The sequence below is a fragment of the Idiotropiscis lumnitzeri genome, chromosome 2 (assembly GCF_059441095.1).
Source record: "Idiotropiscis lumnitzeri isolate Australia: NSW breed Sydney's pygmy pipehorse chromosome 2, RoL_Ilum_1.0, whole genome shotgun sequence".
Classification (NCBI taxonomy): domain Eukaryota; kingdom Metazoa; phylum Chordata; class Actinopteri; order Syngnathiformes; family Syngnathidae; genus Idiotropiscis; species Idiotropiscis lumnitzeri.
Genome location: NC_142392.1, coordinates 18,005,412 through 18,024,188, shown reverse-complemented (window position 1 = coordinate 18,024,188; position 18,777 = coordinate 18,005,412). Strand labels below are relative to the sequence as shown.

At 41.9% G+C, this 18,777-nt stretch overlaps 1 protein-coding gene and 1 long non-coding RNA gene across 3 annotated transcripts; one reads left to right on the top strand and one right to left on the bottom strand.

Moving 5' to 3' along the window:
* The first annotated feature begins 7,110 nt into the window (after positions 1 to 7,110).
* Positions 7,111 to 10,414, top strand: LOC148341858 (uncharacterized). Of its 2 annotated transcripts, none has more exons than XM_088280531.1 (3): positions 7,111 to 7,173; positions 7,778 to 8,625; positions 9,213 to 10,414. In XM_088280531.1, exons 2-3 carry the CDS (start codon positions 7,795 to 7,797, stop codon positions 9,543 to 9,545), a joined length of 1,164 nt encoding a protein of 387 aa, XP_088136657.1. In that variant the 5' UTR covers positions 7,111 to 7,173; positions 7,778 to 7,794; the 3' UTR covers positions 9,546 to 10,414. The 2 variants fall into 2 exon arrangements, with proteins under 2 accessions (XP_088136657.1, XP_088136668.1); XM_088280542.1 differs by lacking the exon at positions 7,111 to 7,173 and adding an exon at positions 7,407 to 7,506.
* On the bottom strand, positions 10,369 to 12,064 carry LOC148341857 (uncharacterized). The gene is made up of 2 exons (XR_015839674.1): positions 11,630 to 12,064; positions 10,369 to 10,985 (listed from the first exon to the last, which is right to left on the bottom strand). It is a non-coding gene; the product is annotated as an uncharacterized LOC148341857 (long non-coding RNA).
* Between the last annotated feature and the right edge of the window lie 6,713 nt (positions 12,065 to 18,777).

Here is an 18,777-nt window from a genome sequence, read left to right as displayed (position 1 = left end):
TTTGTGAACATTATGCTTTTCAGTTGTCTTTTTGTCAGGTTTAAATGCCCTGACGCCTTTTGGGAGAGCTTACTGAAATAACTTACTAAAGGTAACGGCCGAAATAAAAATATGCCTGAGAGGCCAGGAGGAACCAGACATGGCGTTCATTTTCACCGGCCGGTGGGGGAAAGAGTGGGACAAAGCAGAAGCGAGCAGGCAGCTCCGCGTGACTCCTTCCTCTCTCTTCCTCCCTGCTCTGCTCTGCTCTGATTTTATTAGCTTGACTCAAGAATCACCAGGAGACAAGAAATTAAAATACAATTAGAGTCTGTTTAGTCTAAACTAATCACTAGAAGACAGGAGAATAACTGACAATGGTGGTCTGTTTTAGACTAAACTAATCACCAGAAGACTCCAACAGGCAGGAAATCACAACTCACGGTGTAAAGGTTACTTTAACTAAACACATTGTTCGAATAATATTTAGAGGTTATTATACATTTGCCATGACACAGCTTTATTTCAATTTATGGTGCGCATGACATGTTGCAAATTAGTGGAGTGGACTATGCTTGAGTGTTTACAGTTTGAGTGGAGATACAGGAGGAAACCTTTACTGCAGGGAGGTGTCTGCAATTGGCAGGGCGGCGGCACTTCTTCAGAAGTGAGGATGAAGTAAACAACTGTGACGACCGGCTCTGCTAGGGAAGGAGGGAAGTAACATAAACCGAGCTGTTAAATGGTGTGGAGAGAGTTTACAATTTATTTTTAGTAAAGAAGAGAGGTAGGGTTTAAACAAATGATCTCAACCAACAGGTATTAACCCAAGTTGACAAATGTGTATGAATAACAAAAGCAAGTGTCTCCAAAATTCACAAAAGTCCAAACAAGAGACACAACAAGCGCAAGCGAGGCAAACTGAACTCTAAAGTCCCAGCCGCCCTGAGCAGCAGAACCGAGGTCCTTTTATTGGTCCCAGCTGCCCAGGTGGAGCTCGTTGGTTGGGACGTCCATGAGTAACGAGCAGGAAAGCAGTCCACCAACAGGGAACGAGCGGGAAAGCAGTCCAGCGCTGAGGCACAAGTCCATTGACTTTACAAACAAAAGGGTGGAAGAGTTACTGCAATACAACAAGGGCGTGGCCTTGTAGGTGGGCCCGAGCCCAGGGCCGTAACACAACATCGTGATGAGCCCTGATAGAAGAAGTTGGCACCAAAGTCTGACGCAAACAGCATCGTGCTGGGTCCTGTTAGAAGATGTTGATGTCAAAGTCAGCTGCGACCCACGACGGCACGCTCATGATAAACCGGACTAAACCAGCTTTTGAGAAGACGAACTGTACCACCCTTGAGTGTAATCTGATTCCTCGATGTTATAAAAGGGAATGTGTGGAAAAACATCGAGGAACAGAAGGGAGATGAAGTTGCCAAGTAAACATTATTAACCTCTCTGTCTCCACTTGAGCTGAGTGCCTCTCTTCTTTCAGCTATGAACCCTATATGTCAAATTGGCGAACCTGACACACATCTTCAGGATACAGTGTGTGTGTGTGTTAAAATAACAAGTAAGTGTCTATGTGTGTGTATTAAACATTAATGAGTGTATAAAAATATGATTATGAATACACAAACTGATTACCTATCGTCAGCGCATCTTACATTTCCCCCCGTTTGTGGGTTTAAATCATGGCCTTACGGCTTTAAGACAGATCATCATAATGAAATCATACAACAGTGTGATTATCAGTGGAGGGGCGAAAACCCTCAGTAGGGACAAAATTCCCCTCCTCCCTTCCGGCGTGGAACGAGATCCTCATAATTTGATGACCATCAGGGAATAAAACATATATATATATATATATATATTAAAAAAAACATTTCAATATGCCTAGTGAAAAATAACAAAACTGTCTCCACGCAGAGCTTGTCCCTGGGGTGACTTGGTGGAGGCCCTTGCCTCGTTGTAGGAGAGGACGGCCGTCCTTACTTCCCGGATCTTCGTGTGTGGTGTATGTGTGCACATGTTTGGGCAGGGGCAAAAAGGGTCCATGTGTTTTTTAGGTTTCAGTGTCCAGTTCGAGTTCATCATTCTCAACATCAATTTGATTGGAATGGTACGTTTGGGCAACAAACATACGATTAACCATAGTCTTTGTCATAGGAACAATGCAACATGAACAAACTACACATAACAAAATGAAAACTATGATTATCCCGATAAATTGTGTCTTTAAAATTTTTCATAGTGGTCATAACATCAATAATTGTTTCATTTTACTAAAAATTTAAATGCAGTAATGTTCTCCAATCAAGGCTGAAATTTCTTTGTTATGTACGTCATTAATGTCCAAACAATATCTAATCTTTTTTTTCTGTGGCTTCAACATTCGTATCTGTGGCTGGTTGTGTGGTTCTGATGTGCGTGTGGTCCGAGATTGTGACTCAGGTGGACTCCTTTTCGAGGGATTCGCGTCGCTAGGCCTTTCAGCTTGTACTGCGACTGGTGGATCCAGTCGCCACGCCCCGCGACCTTTGCTGCCGTCGGGGTCACTGCCATCATCTGGCGAGGGCCATCTCAGCATTCACTTGTCCCAACGGAGTCGTTTCAACACCTTGAAGAAGATTTGGTCTCCCACACGGACGTGATTTCTCTGTGGATCAGAACACACTGACCAGTAATTGTGTCTTTGCGTCTTTTTCGGTCAAACATGTTTTTCATGTGGACTGCGACCGATGTGCCAGTCGCTGGTGGTTCTGATGAGTCAAGATCTGGGAATCTATATGGGTGGCCATATAGGATTTGTTTGCACCTTTGTTATCCCAATGTGTGCATTCAATTAATGGTGTATTTTTCCTGGCGTGATATCAAATTGTCAAGTTGATTTGCTGCGTGTGTGTGTGCGTGGGTGCGTGGTGTGTGTGTGTGTGTGTGTGTGTGTGTTCATTTTCCCTTATAGTAATGCAGTGCCGACTTTGAGGTCATGCCTTGGGCTGCAGCCTTCGCTGCATTGTCAGCGAGGCAGTTTCCAATTGTAATTGGGTCATTTTATTAAGTAAGTTTTGCTTTTTTACATAACTATTTAGACGTGCTTTTATGCACAACTTTTCTTTTATCCTTTGTGATTTTTAAAGCACCCGTTCGCCCAAAGTCGACAGAATACACGAACATTTTATCTTGACTGTCAGTTCACATTGTAAATACAACCCATACAAGATGGGAAACCCTAAATTTTAATTAGCTCACACCTGCTACGCTCTTCCTGCCCATTCTAACAATTTATCTCTTACAAATGATCTGTTTTGTGACCTTGGTTCTCAATCGCTTCTACTCCTCATCAGTTCGGAATGTGCACCTCATTTCCTTCTTGTCAGTCTGGAATGTGCACCTGTTTTTTTTTTTCTTACACGCCTGAATCAGTGCAAAACATCATGCTGCTTGTCCTGAACATACAGAACCTAGTATCCCTTGAAACTAAATTTCCATTTGCAATCCCCAAAACAAAAAATGTTCCTCCAGTCGGGAGAAAAATGTCCTAAAAGAAAATGTCCATAAGGTCAAGTCGCGGTTTGGTGATAATTTGGAGCGGCTTCCACAGTCGTGTGGCGTCTTCTAGTGGTGCGGGAAAAAGTGACGCTGGGCTGAAACGCACCGCACCTTATCAGTGTAATGTGTCCCAGTGACAATTAGGTCGCCGTGCAATGTGAATGTGGTGGACAAGAATGTCATTTTTTAATTCCTGAAGCAGCAGTCAAGACTGCTTGAACACACTCTGACGTGGCTCTTACCACGGGATCCAATTATTGTGACTAATATGCAAATGGATTCACTTTCCTGTGTTTCTGCAGCAACACATGTCCATGAAGCCATTTTTTTGCAGTCACTGTTTGCTCAATGCTCATAGTAATTTGGTAGTGCGTTAAGATGCTTTGTCCATACAATCTCCTTTTTGGTCTCATATTCACTTGAAAATTATGTTTACTACACACTAAACATGATCTACAAAAATTTTAAAAAGGTTTGTTGTCCTAGCTGTACTATGGATATCAATCCCTCCTGTTGAGACATCGGAATTTCCATGACTCAATTTAGCAGTTAAATATCAAGTTGGTAGTGCTAATACATCGTAATCAATGAGTTCATGCTTGACAAGTTCAAAAGCTTTGTCAGCCTTAAGTGTTCAAACAATTTTTCTCTTCCGCAAATGTCATTGCCTGGTCATAAATGATGTCCAGCAATGCTTGTGTGATTTCTGAGTAATTTGCAATTCATGCTACAAAAAGAATTACACACTTCTATAAAAACATTTACTCGTCTGTTATTGGCTTTAAGGCTCTGGCAATGTTTTGCTTATCACTGACAATGCGCCCTTTTAAAGTTTTGACATTTGTGTAAATTCGCCCTTGCTTTTTGATTCTGTATTAAAGTCCAATTGTGTCAGTGTATCGCGGACTAATAAGTAAAACGCATGTTGATGTAGAACTCCTTCTACACACACTTTTTATGTTTGTTTTTTACGTCACGTGATCCTCCGTTGCTACCACAACTCGTCCTGAAAAAGTAATGTTTGTAACAAGACTTACTGCTTTCTCCCTTTTTGTCATGATCCGCGTCGGACATGACCGGGGTTTTGTTATTGTTTTCATGTTCATGCGGTTTTGTTATTGTTTTCTTCACCTCCCGGCCATGTGCACTTGTTATTGTTTTGATCTGCTGAGTAGGGGCGTTTCACCTCAGCACCTCGCCCTCACCAGCCACGCACCTGTTCCCCGTCAGCTCACACACCTGATGCCCATCCGCACTCCTAATGACTGGACTATATAAACACCTCATCCCAACAACTCATTGTCGGAACATTGCCCCTGCTACGCCTGCCCTATGCAATTGCTGCCGCACTTTCCGGACTTCCACGACCACGGTTGTTCCTGTCAAGTTCATGCTCTTGTTCACGTCCTCGTTCCCGTCACGCCCCTCAGCGTTTTGCCCCCGGCTTATGTTCCTCGTCTTCCTTTTCTGTTAGTCACGTTTTGGTTGCGTCCTTGTTATTTTTCATCCTGCCACGTTTGTTTGTCCACGCCCCGTTGTTTGTCCTCGTTAGATTTATTTAATAAACTCCCTTAGTTTACCCTTCTCCTGCTTCCTCGCTCTTTGGGTCCACCCACCTCTTCGCCGAACGGCGAAACCTGACACTTTTTTTTCTTCCTTCTGCTCAACACGTTCATGCTTTTTGTGCATAATTTTCTTTTCCATTTTACAAGTTGGACAACTAAAATGACCGTATTTTCGCAGTCATAAGGCGCACTTTAAAGTCGCAATTTTTTTCCGAAACAAACAAAGCTCATTAAATGGACAAAGTATCACTCACGACCATCAGCTCTTGTCATCAACGGGCTGTTGCGAGTGCATGTTAGCACATCCTGCTGGGCAAAGAGTGAGTTGTCCATGCTTACAATTGACCGTGACTAATACACTATATTCTTGATTTTTTTAAACCACAATGGCCGAAGGAGGGAAAAGTGTGGATTTAATTTCAGATCCACTTGCAAGGACATTTTCAAGTCGGACCTTTCAAGAGAAGCTATATCGTCCAACACTCACTCAGTGGTGCGTAAGTGTGTTTCTCCAAATTATTTATCCAGCCGTGGTGTCATAAATGATGGTATTTTGATGTGGATTCATTCAAGTAGGACGAAGTAGGAATTCCCTGAAGGCTCAGGTGTGAAATGCACTGAAGTAACTTAAAAAGTAAAAGTAAAAAAATTATGATTGTTTAAGAATGTGCAAGAAAGAACTCAATCTGATCGAAATGTTGTGCTTTGACAAATGTTGATAAATAATGATATTTTCCAGGAGGTATTTATTTCTTTGTTGTTTATTCTTTCAATTCTATACTTATTTCAATATTTGAGTATTATTTTTCTTTCAATATGTAGTGTAATTTGTCTTTGAAGTGTGGGTCCTTGCTGCCTTCAGGAGAGGCAGCCGAGCAAGGCTGGATTGGTGATGGAAAAGAACAAAAGAAAGAAGAAAGATTTTATTCTCGTCACATGCTGATGTCAAAAGAAGTCTCCCCAAAAACGTGCGAGCCCCCTCTCAGACATTCCCTTCTTATAGGGAATGCCCAAATAGGACATGAATATCTAATTTTCCCTTGTTGCATATGCATTCCCATCACGCTAGTCTTTGGGATTTCCCTCCAAAAGTCCCCCAGAGGGAGAGCAGACGCGTCTCCCCGTTGATACGACCAGTCTACCAGTGACCACCTTAAATTACTTCCATACCCTGGAAGGTCACTGACCTGGCGAGAGAATTGCCCCCACCATAAACAATGCTCAGGCCTATTTTCTCTCAGGGCAGTATCTGGTTACATCGGAACTTCAGAACCAAGACTGGTCACTTCTGTGAGCTCCAGTCCCTTCATAGTTTCATAAAGAGAATACTTCCCATATGTAGATTAGGCCATTTTAAAATACACAACTTTTAAAAAATGTATTTCAATGTAGATTTAAGCTTGCTTATACAATACTACAATATTTATTCAATTATTTTAATGTGAAATTATATAAATATTAATTTAAACCTTTTTATTTCACTCTTGAATATTTCTGAACAAATTTGTTCATTTGAATATGTATGCAATTTAAATTATTCCATCCATCCAGCCATTTTCTGCCGCTCATCTGGGGTCGGGTAGTTGAATTAATTTAATACGTAAGTATTTTTTATAATTCAATATTTATTTCAAGGACTCTTCTCAATTAGTTCAATATTTATAAAATGTTTCTATATTTATTAATTGCATTAAGTCTGTATGCCGTTGCCAATTTTACATTTTAATATTTCCTGATTTCATTATATAAGTACGGAGCCCCTCTGGTGCCACAGTATGAGAAAAAAATATTTTTTGCTAATCTGTACCCACAGTTTACTAAACTGTACCCACAGTTTACTAATCTGTACCCACAGTTTACTAAACTGTACCCACAGTTTACTAAACTGTACCCACAGTTTAGCTAATCTGTACCCACAGTTTACTAAACTGTACCCACAGTTTAGCTAATCTGTACCCACAGTTTAGCTAATGAGCTAGCGTTCACGCCCATGCCATGACGTCAAACGTTTGTGGGTGTTGCTTGATAGAGCAGTACCCACAATTCAGCAAATGAGCTCACGGTCCGTCGTATACACGTCGAGGTAAATTCAATTTGTTTTTTTATTGATAGTATTAGAGTGTAGTGTAGTGTTCTGTCGAATCGGCATGGTGTGATTTACTTTCACTTTCGTTCCCTCATATTATATGATGGTAATATTGCTCTAGTTCCTAGTTCATATAGCAGTTTTAGCAGCGAACGGCTACAATTAGCCAGCGCGTTTCTTTTCATTTTTCGTGCGTCATGTTTTGAACATTCGCTGCGTTTTTCAGCAATCGCCCGGCGCAAGCAATCATCCAGTCCTCGCTGGAGAAGGAGACACTCACTCGGTCGCATTACAAGAGGATACAATTACGTCTTTGGGGTTTCAAACACTGTAAGTACCTTTTCTGCGGTTATTTTTGTGTAATGATAATAGTTTGTGGTTACTGCCGTTTTCTCCCGTGTTTTTCCTAGCTAAAAGTATTGCTTTAATAGCTGCCACGCCATGAGGTTTATGTTAATATGATATTACAACTATTGTTTTTAACGTATGTAAACATATTTAAATGTAATTAATATTTTAATTAATAATTTGATCACATATTCTATCTATTCCACGATGTAATCAGAAATCAAAACATAATTCTATTTTGCTCCACCTACAGAATGCACGCATGAGATCATGGACCAACTTCAGCTCATAGAGTTCTATTTTCATTTGGGCCTGAGCTACAAACACATACTATGTGTGCTGGGCTCCAAACACAGGATTGTTCTGAGTTTGAGGTCCCTCAAACGAATTCTTAAGAAGCATGGATTGTTCCGCCGAATCCATTATGACCACCCAGAGACAGTTGTGGAATTCATCAGAGAGGAGCTACAGGGCTCTGGAGCGTTGCATGGCTACCGGTGGATGTACACCAAATGTAAAGACAGAGGACTGCATGTACGAAAGGAAGATGTACGGCTGCTCCTTTCCGCAATGGACCCGGAGGGCACGACATTTAGAAGGAGAAGAAGACTGCACAGGCGAGCATACTTTGCCAAGGGTCCAAATTTTGTATGGCATGTCGACTCATACGACAAATTAAAGCCATTTGGCATTTGCATCAATGGAGCCATCGATGGATTTTCAAGGCGAATTCTGTGGCTGAATGCTTACCACACAAGCAGTAATCCAAAAGTCATCAGTGGCTACTTTCTTGAAACTATTAATGAATTAGGTGGATGTGCGCGCATCGTGAGAACAGACATGGGGACAGAAAACAGTTCCATCCGTGATATGCAGCGATTACTTCGTCGGACCCACACTGATGTGCATGCTGGTGGCAAAAGCTTTGTTGTTGGAAGAAGCACATCAAATCAAAGAATAGAGAGTTGGTGGGGCTTTCTCCGTCGAGAGTGTGTGGAATTCTGGCTGGACCTCTTCCACAGACTTAAAGATGAAGGACATTTTGATGGTGACTTCTTGGACAAGAACCTCATGTTATTTTGCTTTCTTGGTTTAATACAGGCAAGTAGTAACACTTCACAAGCACTTTATTGAATAATTTTTGCCATATCATGGTCAAGTTATAAATGCATTTTTATATTTTCTTCTCATGAATACAACTTTGCTTTTAAAGTTTTCAGAACCTTACAAAAAAAAAAAAATCCAGACATTTTCCGTGACATTGTAGATGATTTATGTCCACCTTGCTTTCACACTGCAGTGCATTCGTTTTGCCTACCTTGGTAAAAAGTTGAGGACCCAATGGTCAGTGGTAACTGCAAACATACCAAACCTTACTGTAACATGCATTTTTTCAGTTATGGTTACCATACTTTGTTTTAATTCTACCTCCATATAGACACAGACACAGAAGTACGCTACAGATAAATTTGACCTCAGTGAATGGATGGATGATCAGATAATATTTGAACTACTTAATGCCAGTATTTTCCTTCACTTTCACCATGCCACTTTCATATTTTGGTGACTTCCACGTGAATGCATCTGTGTTTGCACAATGAGCTGAGATTAGTCTTCGAAAAAGTTTATATTTCCAGTTAATATGTTTCTTAAAACATTTATGTAAATTGTTTTTGTATCACCTGCAGGATGAGTTGGATGCAGTCAAGGAGGTGTGGAACAGCCATCTGATTCGTCCATCCAAGAATGAGCGTGTCCCTCATGGTCGGCCTGATGTCATGTTCTTGGTCCCGGAGCTGTATGGCACAGAGGACTTTTTGTGCCAAGTGACTGAGGAGGATTTTTTGAGGTGTGAAGGTGACTGCATCCACCGCAATGATGTTGCTTGTGATGCTGATGTGTTCACTCTGTGTACACACATAATGTCACAGAACAACCTCCAAGTCCCAGTGGATGGATATATCGCCACGGACAACTACGTCAACTTGAGAGAGGAGCTAATAACACTCTTAGGTCTTTAATGGATGCAGTCCAGGTGTAAAAGGCTTCAAAGTCCTTTTACAATCCATAACGTATCACACCATTAATCAATGTGCCCTGTCTTACCCCCTAATGGTGTGTGTGCCCCCTCGCCACACCTCAACTGCTGTTTATATGGAGCCCTCCCATAACTAAATGACAAATTGTTTTAAGTTTGAAGCATTCTGCTCATTATGGATTTTATCAAGTGTTTTACAACATGTGTAATTTTACTTAGAATTTTTTTTGTACACTTATTGTGACTGTGTGTGCACCCATTCTTGTACATACATGGGAAATGTACAGAGAATTGTTGAAATTCATTTGATATATACTGTACATATATTTTGTAATTTGCTTGATGGTTCTACCCAAATTAACTGTTGCTGATTTATGGTTTTGTAAAATAAATAAATTGCTGCAAACTCCTCCGCATATTGACATGCATTGAGCCAACATGTAAAGATCTTTGATTGGTATTTAAAAAGCCACATTCAAGCTCGCTAAAATACATGTGTGTGATTCAAATAAATTCTAAAAGTAAAATTGATTGTCTTCTACATTTTCAGGTCGCCAAAGTATCTTGAGTTGAAACTGCTATTCAATCCTTAAATGTATTTGTGGAAACTATTTATGTGAAGCGAAGTGGTCAAATTCACACAAATGCACACTGTCAAATCAGACAGCAACAAGGTGACAACTTGATAACTGTAGACTTGAGATTTGGGTACTCAATTCAGCAAATAATGTCTCCTACATACAGTCTGTCTGAGAGCTGAGTGAATGTCACTGTCTTAACTGAGAAAAAAATTCAGATAGGAGCAGTTGCACATTTAATTTTTATAAAATTTGTGTAAAACAAGACATCGTAGTCGACCCCAGCGACACAACTATCTGCTTGCAATACAAGCAGTGGAGCAATTTTATAAAAACCAAAAAAAAAAACACACGTCTTAAAGCTGTTGCATAACAACCATAGTCAACAAAATTGTGTCTTACCACAACAAAATTGCTTCCTAATTTTGCAAAGAATCAACTATGCAAACAATGACTCACTCAATAGTCAGTAAATATAAACAACTCGACTTGCAGTCCAAGAGTATGAAATACCGGCATAAAACAGTAAATCTGGCCCCCATGAATCAGACCATGCAACTACATTATAAAATACCATTATGAACAAATTCCAGACAAAACAGCCGCCAAACCCTCTAAGAGTATATGGGAATAGATTTTGCAGAACAGACACTAAATTATGTCCATCACCCACATGTTGGCATCAAGTACATTCCCAAATTCCTCAGACAACTCAGGGTACGACCCATAGTTGTTGGCCACCTCCAGAACACAGCCACATGTATGGGACATTGGTCTTCGTGTAAATAGGTTCTCAGCCTCAAAGAATCGCACATGGATCTTCTCAGCCACTAAAAGATCTGCACCTTTGGAAAACAAAAATAAAATATTAGTTTAGAACCACATACCACCACCAACTCTATACTAGAACACTCGTGTCTGTCACCTCAAATGAAGGCTCTCTAATCATTGCCTTCAATAGCTGTGTATTTATTAAACATTTACATCAGGCCCGCCGAAGTTGAAAAAATTAAATAAATAAACCTTGTTCATGTTTTATTTTCCCCGTAATTCTGATAAGTGTCCCCACTAGGAGACACACCCTAAGACAGATATTTTGTTGCAATGTTTTCATTCATTTTCATTTAAAATTAGAGCATATATTTTCTCCATATACGATATGTATTTTCTTTCTCAGATAAAGTGAGGTTACCAAAACACTCCATCCAAGTGTTGCTGGTCCGACCCCTCTGTCAAGAGGGCCCATTGTGGCCCACAAATCAAAGATTTTGCCCCCCGTGTTTCAAAGTCAGCTGAGGGCACATTTCTTTTGGCATATATACACACTCACACACACACATATACATATATATATCCATATATATCCATATATATACACATGTATATATACATATGTAGACATATACATATATATATATATATATATCAAATTTGACAAGTGAAAACAAATGACAGAATTAGGATTAATCGTAAAGATGTGAAAGATTACCAGTACAAAATCGAAGAAATTTCTTGAGCCGACGTTCGTTGCAACTCCTGATGAATTTTTTCAGAAATTCAAAACTCTGCATTTCTCTCATGTTGAGGCCCTCATGCTGTAACATGGCGATTACTCTTCTTGGTGTTGGGGTAAGGCTACCATATACTTCATCCAGGCCTCCCAGTGGTAATTTCAGGACCGCTTCCCAGCCGAGGCTGGAAAGCGGTGGTAGGTGGATCCTTAATCGCAGACTCAGGAGGAATTGATTGACAGGATGTTTATTGGAAGCCGTCAAGCAATACACAATAATCACTATGATGCAGTTATCTATAAATTTAGTAACCGCAAGGGTTCTATGAGTACAGCCGCCGGAGAGGCGAAACACAAAACGCTGGGAGACCGAGTCACTCCAGGAAAAAATAAGGGATCAACAGAAAACGCTTGCAACGCAAGAAACTAGTGATGGGTCCAACGACACCGAGGCGTCGATGCGCGCGCCGAGCTTCCAGGGCAAACCCCGTGTCGGTGCGCGTACTGCTTTGAGAAAGTCACGTGACCACTCCCAGAAACGTGTCGACACAGCGGTCGCGCGCCAAACTGTGTTCATAAGGAAGCGCATCTGTCAACAGGATGGACGCTCAAAACAAGCATCGAGTTATTGGCACGTTACTTTGCATTAAATATCCGCAAGATGGAAGACGTCACTGTTGATGCGCACTCAGAGGTGCAGCGCTATATGTCAGCAGGACACGTTGCACGTACGGAAGACCCGCACTTATACTGGAAGTCCATGGAGGCAACGTTCCCTCACCTATTTATAGTAGCCACACAGGCGTTGTGCACACCGGCCTCTTCAGTGCCTTGTGAGAGGATCTTCTCAAAGGCGGGGGAAATTGCCTCAAAAAAAGAAATAGACTGAATAACAAAACGCTGGAGAAACTAATTTTTTTTAATAATAATGAGTCCATTGTGATTCACAACACTATTATTTGGGCATTCAGACAGATGTTCACTTAATTTATCAACTGCGTCTCGAATATCAAATATTTTTTTTATGAAATTGCATGTATGTAAAAATAATGTGAAAGGAAATGCCTAATCAGAATGAGAAATCCCTTTGTCATTGTACTCAAGTGTGCAACGAGATTAGAGAGCTCCTCTCTCCAGTGCAATACAACAATAATTCAGTTAAATATATAAATTAGATAAATAAGAGAATAAATAGTGCGATGGAACGTAATACGAAATAGGATATATAAAAACACATCACGTCGTTAATCAATGGAATTGGATAAAATTAGTTTGACAGATCAGTGTCAGATGACCCTGTCAAATATTTCCTGCATGTCCACCAGGTGTCAGTATTCAGCAACACAGTGTCAACACAGTGTCAATACATTGTGTCACTGTGTCGAAACGATACAGGATGCCTCATCTACCCATCACTAGAGAACACCATTCCCACCAGGACAGTAAGACGTTTCTCCAACAACAAACCATGCATCACACCAGACATTAAAGCTCTCCTGAAGGAGAAAAACAGGGCTTTTGTGTCAGGCGACAAGGAAGAGCTGAAGAGAAACGTCAGCTGAGAAGGAGGATCAGAGAGGGGAAAAAGTCCTATAGGATGCGGATGGAGGAAAAGCTGCAGAGTAATAATGCCATGGATGTCTGGAGGAGCCTGAAGACCATTTCAGGCCACAGAAACCAAAGCCCCAGAAGGGGGGGGGACCTTCATTTGGCAAATGAGTTGAACCTATTTTTCAATATGTTTGATCAGATGCGTGCCCCCGCTTAGTCTCCCCTGCTGCAGCCCCCACCAAGCCCTCCTGCCGCTGCGAATGAGACCCTCTCTCCCCCTCTCTCTCCTCTCTCCTCTCCCCCCCACAGGCTTCAGTTCCCAGCCTCATCAGACAACCACCACTTCCTACTGCTCAGCCTTGTTCCTCACAACATCTCAGGTGAAGAACCAGCTGAGGAAGATAAAGGCAAGGAAGGCAGCGGGTCCAGGTGGGATTAGTTCCCAGCTCCTCAATCCTGCGCAGACCAGTTGTGTGGAATCGTCCAGCACATGTTCAGCCTGAGCCTGAAGCTGGGAGAGTCCCCCAGCTGTGGAAAACATCCTGCCTGGACCCCCCATCCGAAGGAGCTCAACAACTTCAGACCAGTGGCACTGATGTCTCATCTGATGAAGACCCTGGAGAAACTGGTCCTCGTCCATCTGCGCCCCCTGGTGAGCTCTTCGATGGACCCACTCCAGTTCGCATACGTACCTGGCATCAGTGTGGATGATGCCATTATCTATCTGCTCCACACTTCACTCTCCCACCTGGAGAAGGTGGGGAGCACTGTGATTATCATGTTCTTTGATTCCTCCAGTGCTTTCAACACTATCCAGCCCACCCTATTGGGAGACAAGCTGGAGCAGCAGGGAGTGGCCCACCACCCCATCACATGGATCCATGACTTCCTCACAAACCGGCCACAGTACGTGAGAACACACGACTGTGTGTCTAACGTGCTCCTCTGCAGCACAGGAGCGCCGCAGGGAACTGTTCTGGCTCCCTTCCTGTTCACCCTCTACACCTCGGACTACAAATACAATTCCTCTACCTGTCACCTGCAGAAGTTCTCTGATGACTCTGCGATTGTCGGCCTCATCACTGACGGAGACGATCGGGAGTACAGAGGGGTTACGCAGGGTTTTGTGGACTGGTGTCAGCAGAACCGCCTCCAAATCAACGCTGGGAAATCCAAAGAGCTGGTGGTGGATTTCCGCAAGCGTCGGCACTCTCCACCTGCACCAGTGAATATCCAGGGAACAGACGTTGAGAGGGTCTCAACTTACAAGTACCTGGGTGTTCATTTGAACAATAAACTGGACTGGAGCGACAACACAGACGCTCTCCATAGGAAGGGCCAGAGCAGACTCTTCCTACTCAGGAGGCTGAGGTCCTTTGGCGTTCGGGGAACACTCCTCAGGAACTTCTATGACTCGGTGGTTTCATCAGTCATTTTCTATGGAGTGGTCTCCTGGGCAGGAGGCATCTCGGGCCGGGACAAAAAGAGACTGGACAAACTAGTGAGGAGGGCCAGCTCTGTCCTGGGCTGCTCCCTGGACTCTGTGGACTCAGTGGGGGGCAGGAGGATGACGGCGAAACTGGCATCAATGCTGGACAACCCAGCCCACCCACTCAATGACACTCTTGGAGCACGCCACAGCTCCTTCAGTGATTGACTGAAGAGATTTTTCCGCTCCTTCCTGCCGGCTGCTGTCAGACTTTTTAACAAGAACACTAGGTCAGGTCTACAAATGGGCGGGCATTAGTGCAATTGTGCAGTCCGAGGATGCAATACAAACTACTACTGTGCTTTATCCAATGCTGTACTTAAATATTGACCAATGCTGTATTTTGTTTACCATTGCAGTAGTCTTATCATTGCAGTATTTTCTATCATTGCAGTATTTTTTATCATTGCAGCATTTTTATTAATTTCCCCTCCGTACCATTGACAGACATTCGGAGTGTTTCCTTACACTTGTATATGTTGTGGGATGTAAGTGTGTATATTCAGGGGGATTTGTGTATTTACGTATATACAGTGTATATTTGCATGCTTTTTATGAATGTCTGCTGCTAATGTTATACATTAACGGCTACATTACGCCGCCGCCTCTGTGTGATCTATACCTTTGCTCCTGTAACACAGCAAATTTCCCCATTGTGGGACTAATAAAGGACATCTTTATCTTTCTCTTTAAAAACCTTGTGTTGGTGGTTGTTAAATAATTTTCCATAAGATTAAGATGGTGAAACAAAAATTTAAAAAGTAAATTCTGTAACAATTAAACATTGAATTCTAAATTATTCCTAAAACAGTTCAATGAATCTTGAAATTAATAGTGAATTATTGTAGTTTCATGAATACTAAAACGAATAATGAAATATTCAAGTACTTAAATAAATACCCAAATCATTTTCGAACACAATAACAGTTAAGTAATAAAAGAGTGACATGTTTTAATTTAAAATTTACAACCACATCGCAACTTGTCGAAAAAGCCTGGAAAAAGGCAAAGGTGCAAATATGTTGACATAAAGTATCACTTTATCATGTCAACTGTTAATAATAGGGAAATACATTTGGAATACTCTCCAACCAACAACATGGTGTCAGATGTGAAAACAAAACCAGCAACAAAAGTAAAATTCAATACATCTCTCAAGTTCATATTTGGGAACTAAAATGTTTGTTCATGTGCATACGGTTCAAATCGTACGTTTTTCCAATGTTTAGAAGAAGATAACGATGATTTGCATCGCAAATGGTGACATCTGTCGGTGAGTTGGTGACAGTGCTCCACACAGCCAGCAGCCAATCATATCAGAGCGGGGTGTGTCCTGTTCTTCCGCTTTCGTGACGAACAGACTGCCATTTTCTCGAAGGAAAAAAACGACACCAAAAAAAAAAAAAAGAAAAAAAAAAAAAAAAAAAAAACGACGCCATCTTTCATTCGTCTCGTCGAACAAAGAGAAGCTCACGAGTTATCGCCAAGCAGAGATCAAGTGCGGATATTTTGGAATTATCATTTGAAAATGTGTGATAGAACGACACCCAAGTACAAAGAGGAACTTTCTGGAATAAAAGAAGAGAACGAGCAACATCTTCCACTGCTGGGCGAAGGTTGGAAGCAGCCTCGTGTTGTGCTACACAAAGCAGGTTTGTACAGGTCTTACTTTCATTTGCTTTGGAAAGAACGACTTTCTATCGTTAAAAATATGCATCACAACATTAAGTTGTTTGGGGAAATCGGTCAAGGTTTTATTGCCGTTTTATTTTTTAATATGGGGGGGGGGGCTAGCAGAGAGAGGGTACACAGAGCTGAAGGAAGCAGGACGGCTGTAAAAATGAACAACAATGCCTGCTTTTTCCCTGGTGTCAGTCACCTTTATCTGGTGCAGTAAGCTATTTCAGTCAGCAGCAAATTAAGCTCTCCCAAAGGCCTCAGGGCATTTCAACCTGACACCTCATGTTTCAAAACTATGCTTACAGGTTAATAGAAGGTCACAAAAACATGGACCTCTTAAACAGGAAAACGTGAGTTCAGTGGTAACAGAGTTGTGTCTATGTTGGCAGTTTAGCAGGAAGCCACAAAAACAGATGCACGTCTTGAACCGTGTTTGACAGGAAACCGTTTAGCTCGCATTTAACAGAAGTGTGGCCCAAACATGTCTTGTAAGCTGAAACCGTTCGAACAACAGGAAGCGTGTGGACGGGTGTGATAAAGTCAAAGTGTTCATGGTTTTCCATTCTTTATGAGTTTGCATATACAAATTGCTTTGCTGTGCTTCAATAAAACGCCGCACAGGAGCGGGAAAGCTTTTCTCTTTGCCGGACTGCTCCTTGCAAGTGACAAAGACAATCTTGGCTGGGTGATTCATTTGTGCAGGCTTGTCTCGTTTTTGGCAAAAACTCTGACATATCTTGTTCAAGCAATTCCTTACTGAAGGAATTCTGCCTGACTCTAAAAAATGTGCACACTGCGGCGAAAACATCAATGGTGGTTAATCAATTTTAGTGGATAAAACACAAAATATTACGTTTTTTAAAAAAATCAAGTACGTATTGGTCTTATTTATGAACTTTGTACTGGCTTGGTCGGGTGAGAGTCAATGAACCTCGGGTGGCTCTGCACTGTTTTGTGCACGTGTGCATAGTTTCACCCCATCCAATCATTTAAAATACATTTAATGCATCCATCCAGGGTTGCAAGGATCTCATCGGTGAAAAAGCGCATGCTGCAAGGAATGCATCTGCATCTTTGGCTTACGATGGGCTTAAAAAGGGAGAACGTCACAACCCCCTTTTCTACCAACAAGCCCAGGATTATTTAATTCTATCTCTAAATGCAAAAAGAAATACTTGTAAACATATTTCACTTGAAGGATTCCTATTCTATCAATGACATAATGTTGCAATGGCCCCCAGTGGTCTGCATCATTATGTTAGGGTCCCACAACAGGTGTTCCATCAGACGCACACAAAAGCCTGTGTGTGCTAACTTCAGCTCGCTTCCAGAAACGTCTGTGACTATGTCCGGAATGAAATCGGGCATCAGCCGCAACATGCTTCCTTTTTAAATGCTCGTTTATCACAGCTGTGCTGCTAACGGGAGGCTTACATCGTAGGACGTAATTTTGTGAAATGTCCCCATGGTCCGGTCAAAGTTGGGGTCGCACGCATTGCTCCGTGTGCGGCAGGCACAAGTCAAGGTAGCACGGTAAAAACAATACAAGACAAAGTCGCCGCCTGAACTTTGACTTGACCAAACCAAATTTGTCTTTTTGTGTCCTGCAGACGTCAGTGAAAACGATCTCCGTTCCGTGAAAGAGGAGCCAGACTTGACTCACATCAAAAAGGAGGAGGAGGAGGAGGAGGAGATCAACAAGTCACCAGTGAACGTTGTCCCTATAAAGACTGAAGATGAAAACAAGGATGACAGTGAGGACAACAGAGGGGCGGAGCCTACAAGCAGCAGTTCAAGTCATCACGTGACAACAGAAGGTGATGAAGACCACTGGGGGCCATCACAAGCACATAGTGAGGACACATTATCAGATGCTCTTGACGATGATGATACTAATGATGATGATGGGCATGGCAAAGGTGAAAGGGCATGTCACACTGACAATTGGGTATGTTCTCAGTTTGGGAAATCATCAACTTCAAAGTTGTCTTTAAAACGGCACACAAGAACACACAGTGGAGAAAAAACTTTTTCATGCTCAGTTTGCGGTAAATGCTTCACTCAAAAGTCTCATTTAGTAAGGCACACGAGAACACACAGTGGAGAAAAACCCTTTTCATGCTCAGTTTGTGGCAAAAGCTTCTCTCGAAAGTTTGATGTAACAATCCACACAAGAACACGCAGTGGAGAAAAACCTCTTTCCTGCTCAATTTGCGGTAAATGCTTCACTCAAAAGTCTCTAGTAAGGCACACAAGACCACACAGTGGAGAAAAACCCTTTTCATGCTCAGTTTGTGGCAAATGCTTCTCTCGAAAGTCTCATTTAGTAAGGCACACAAGAACGCACACTGGAGAAAAACCTTTTTCTTGCTCAGTTTGTGGCAAAAGCTTCTCTCGAAAGTTTGAG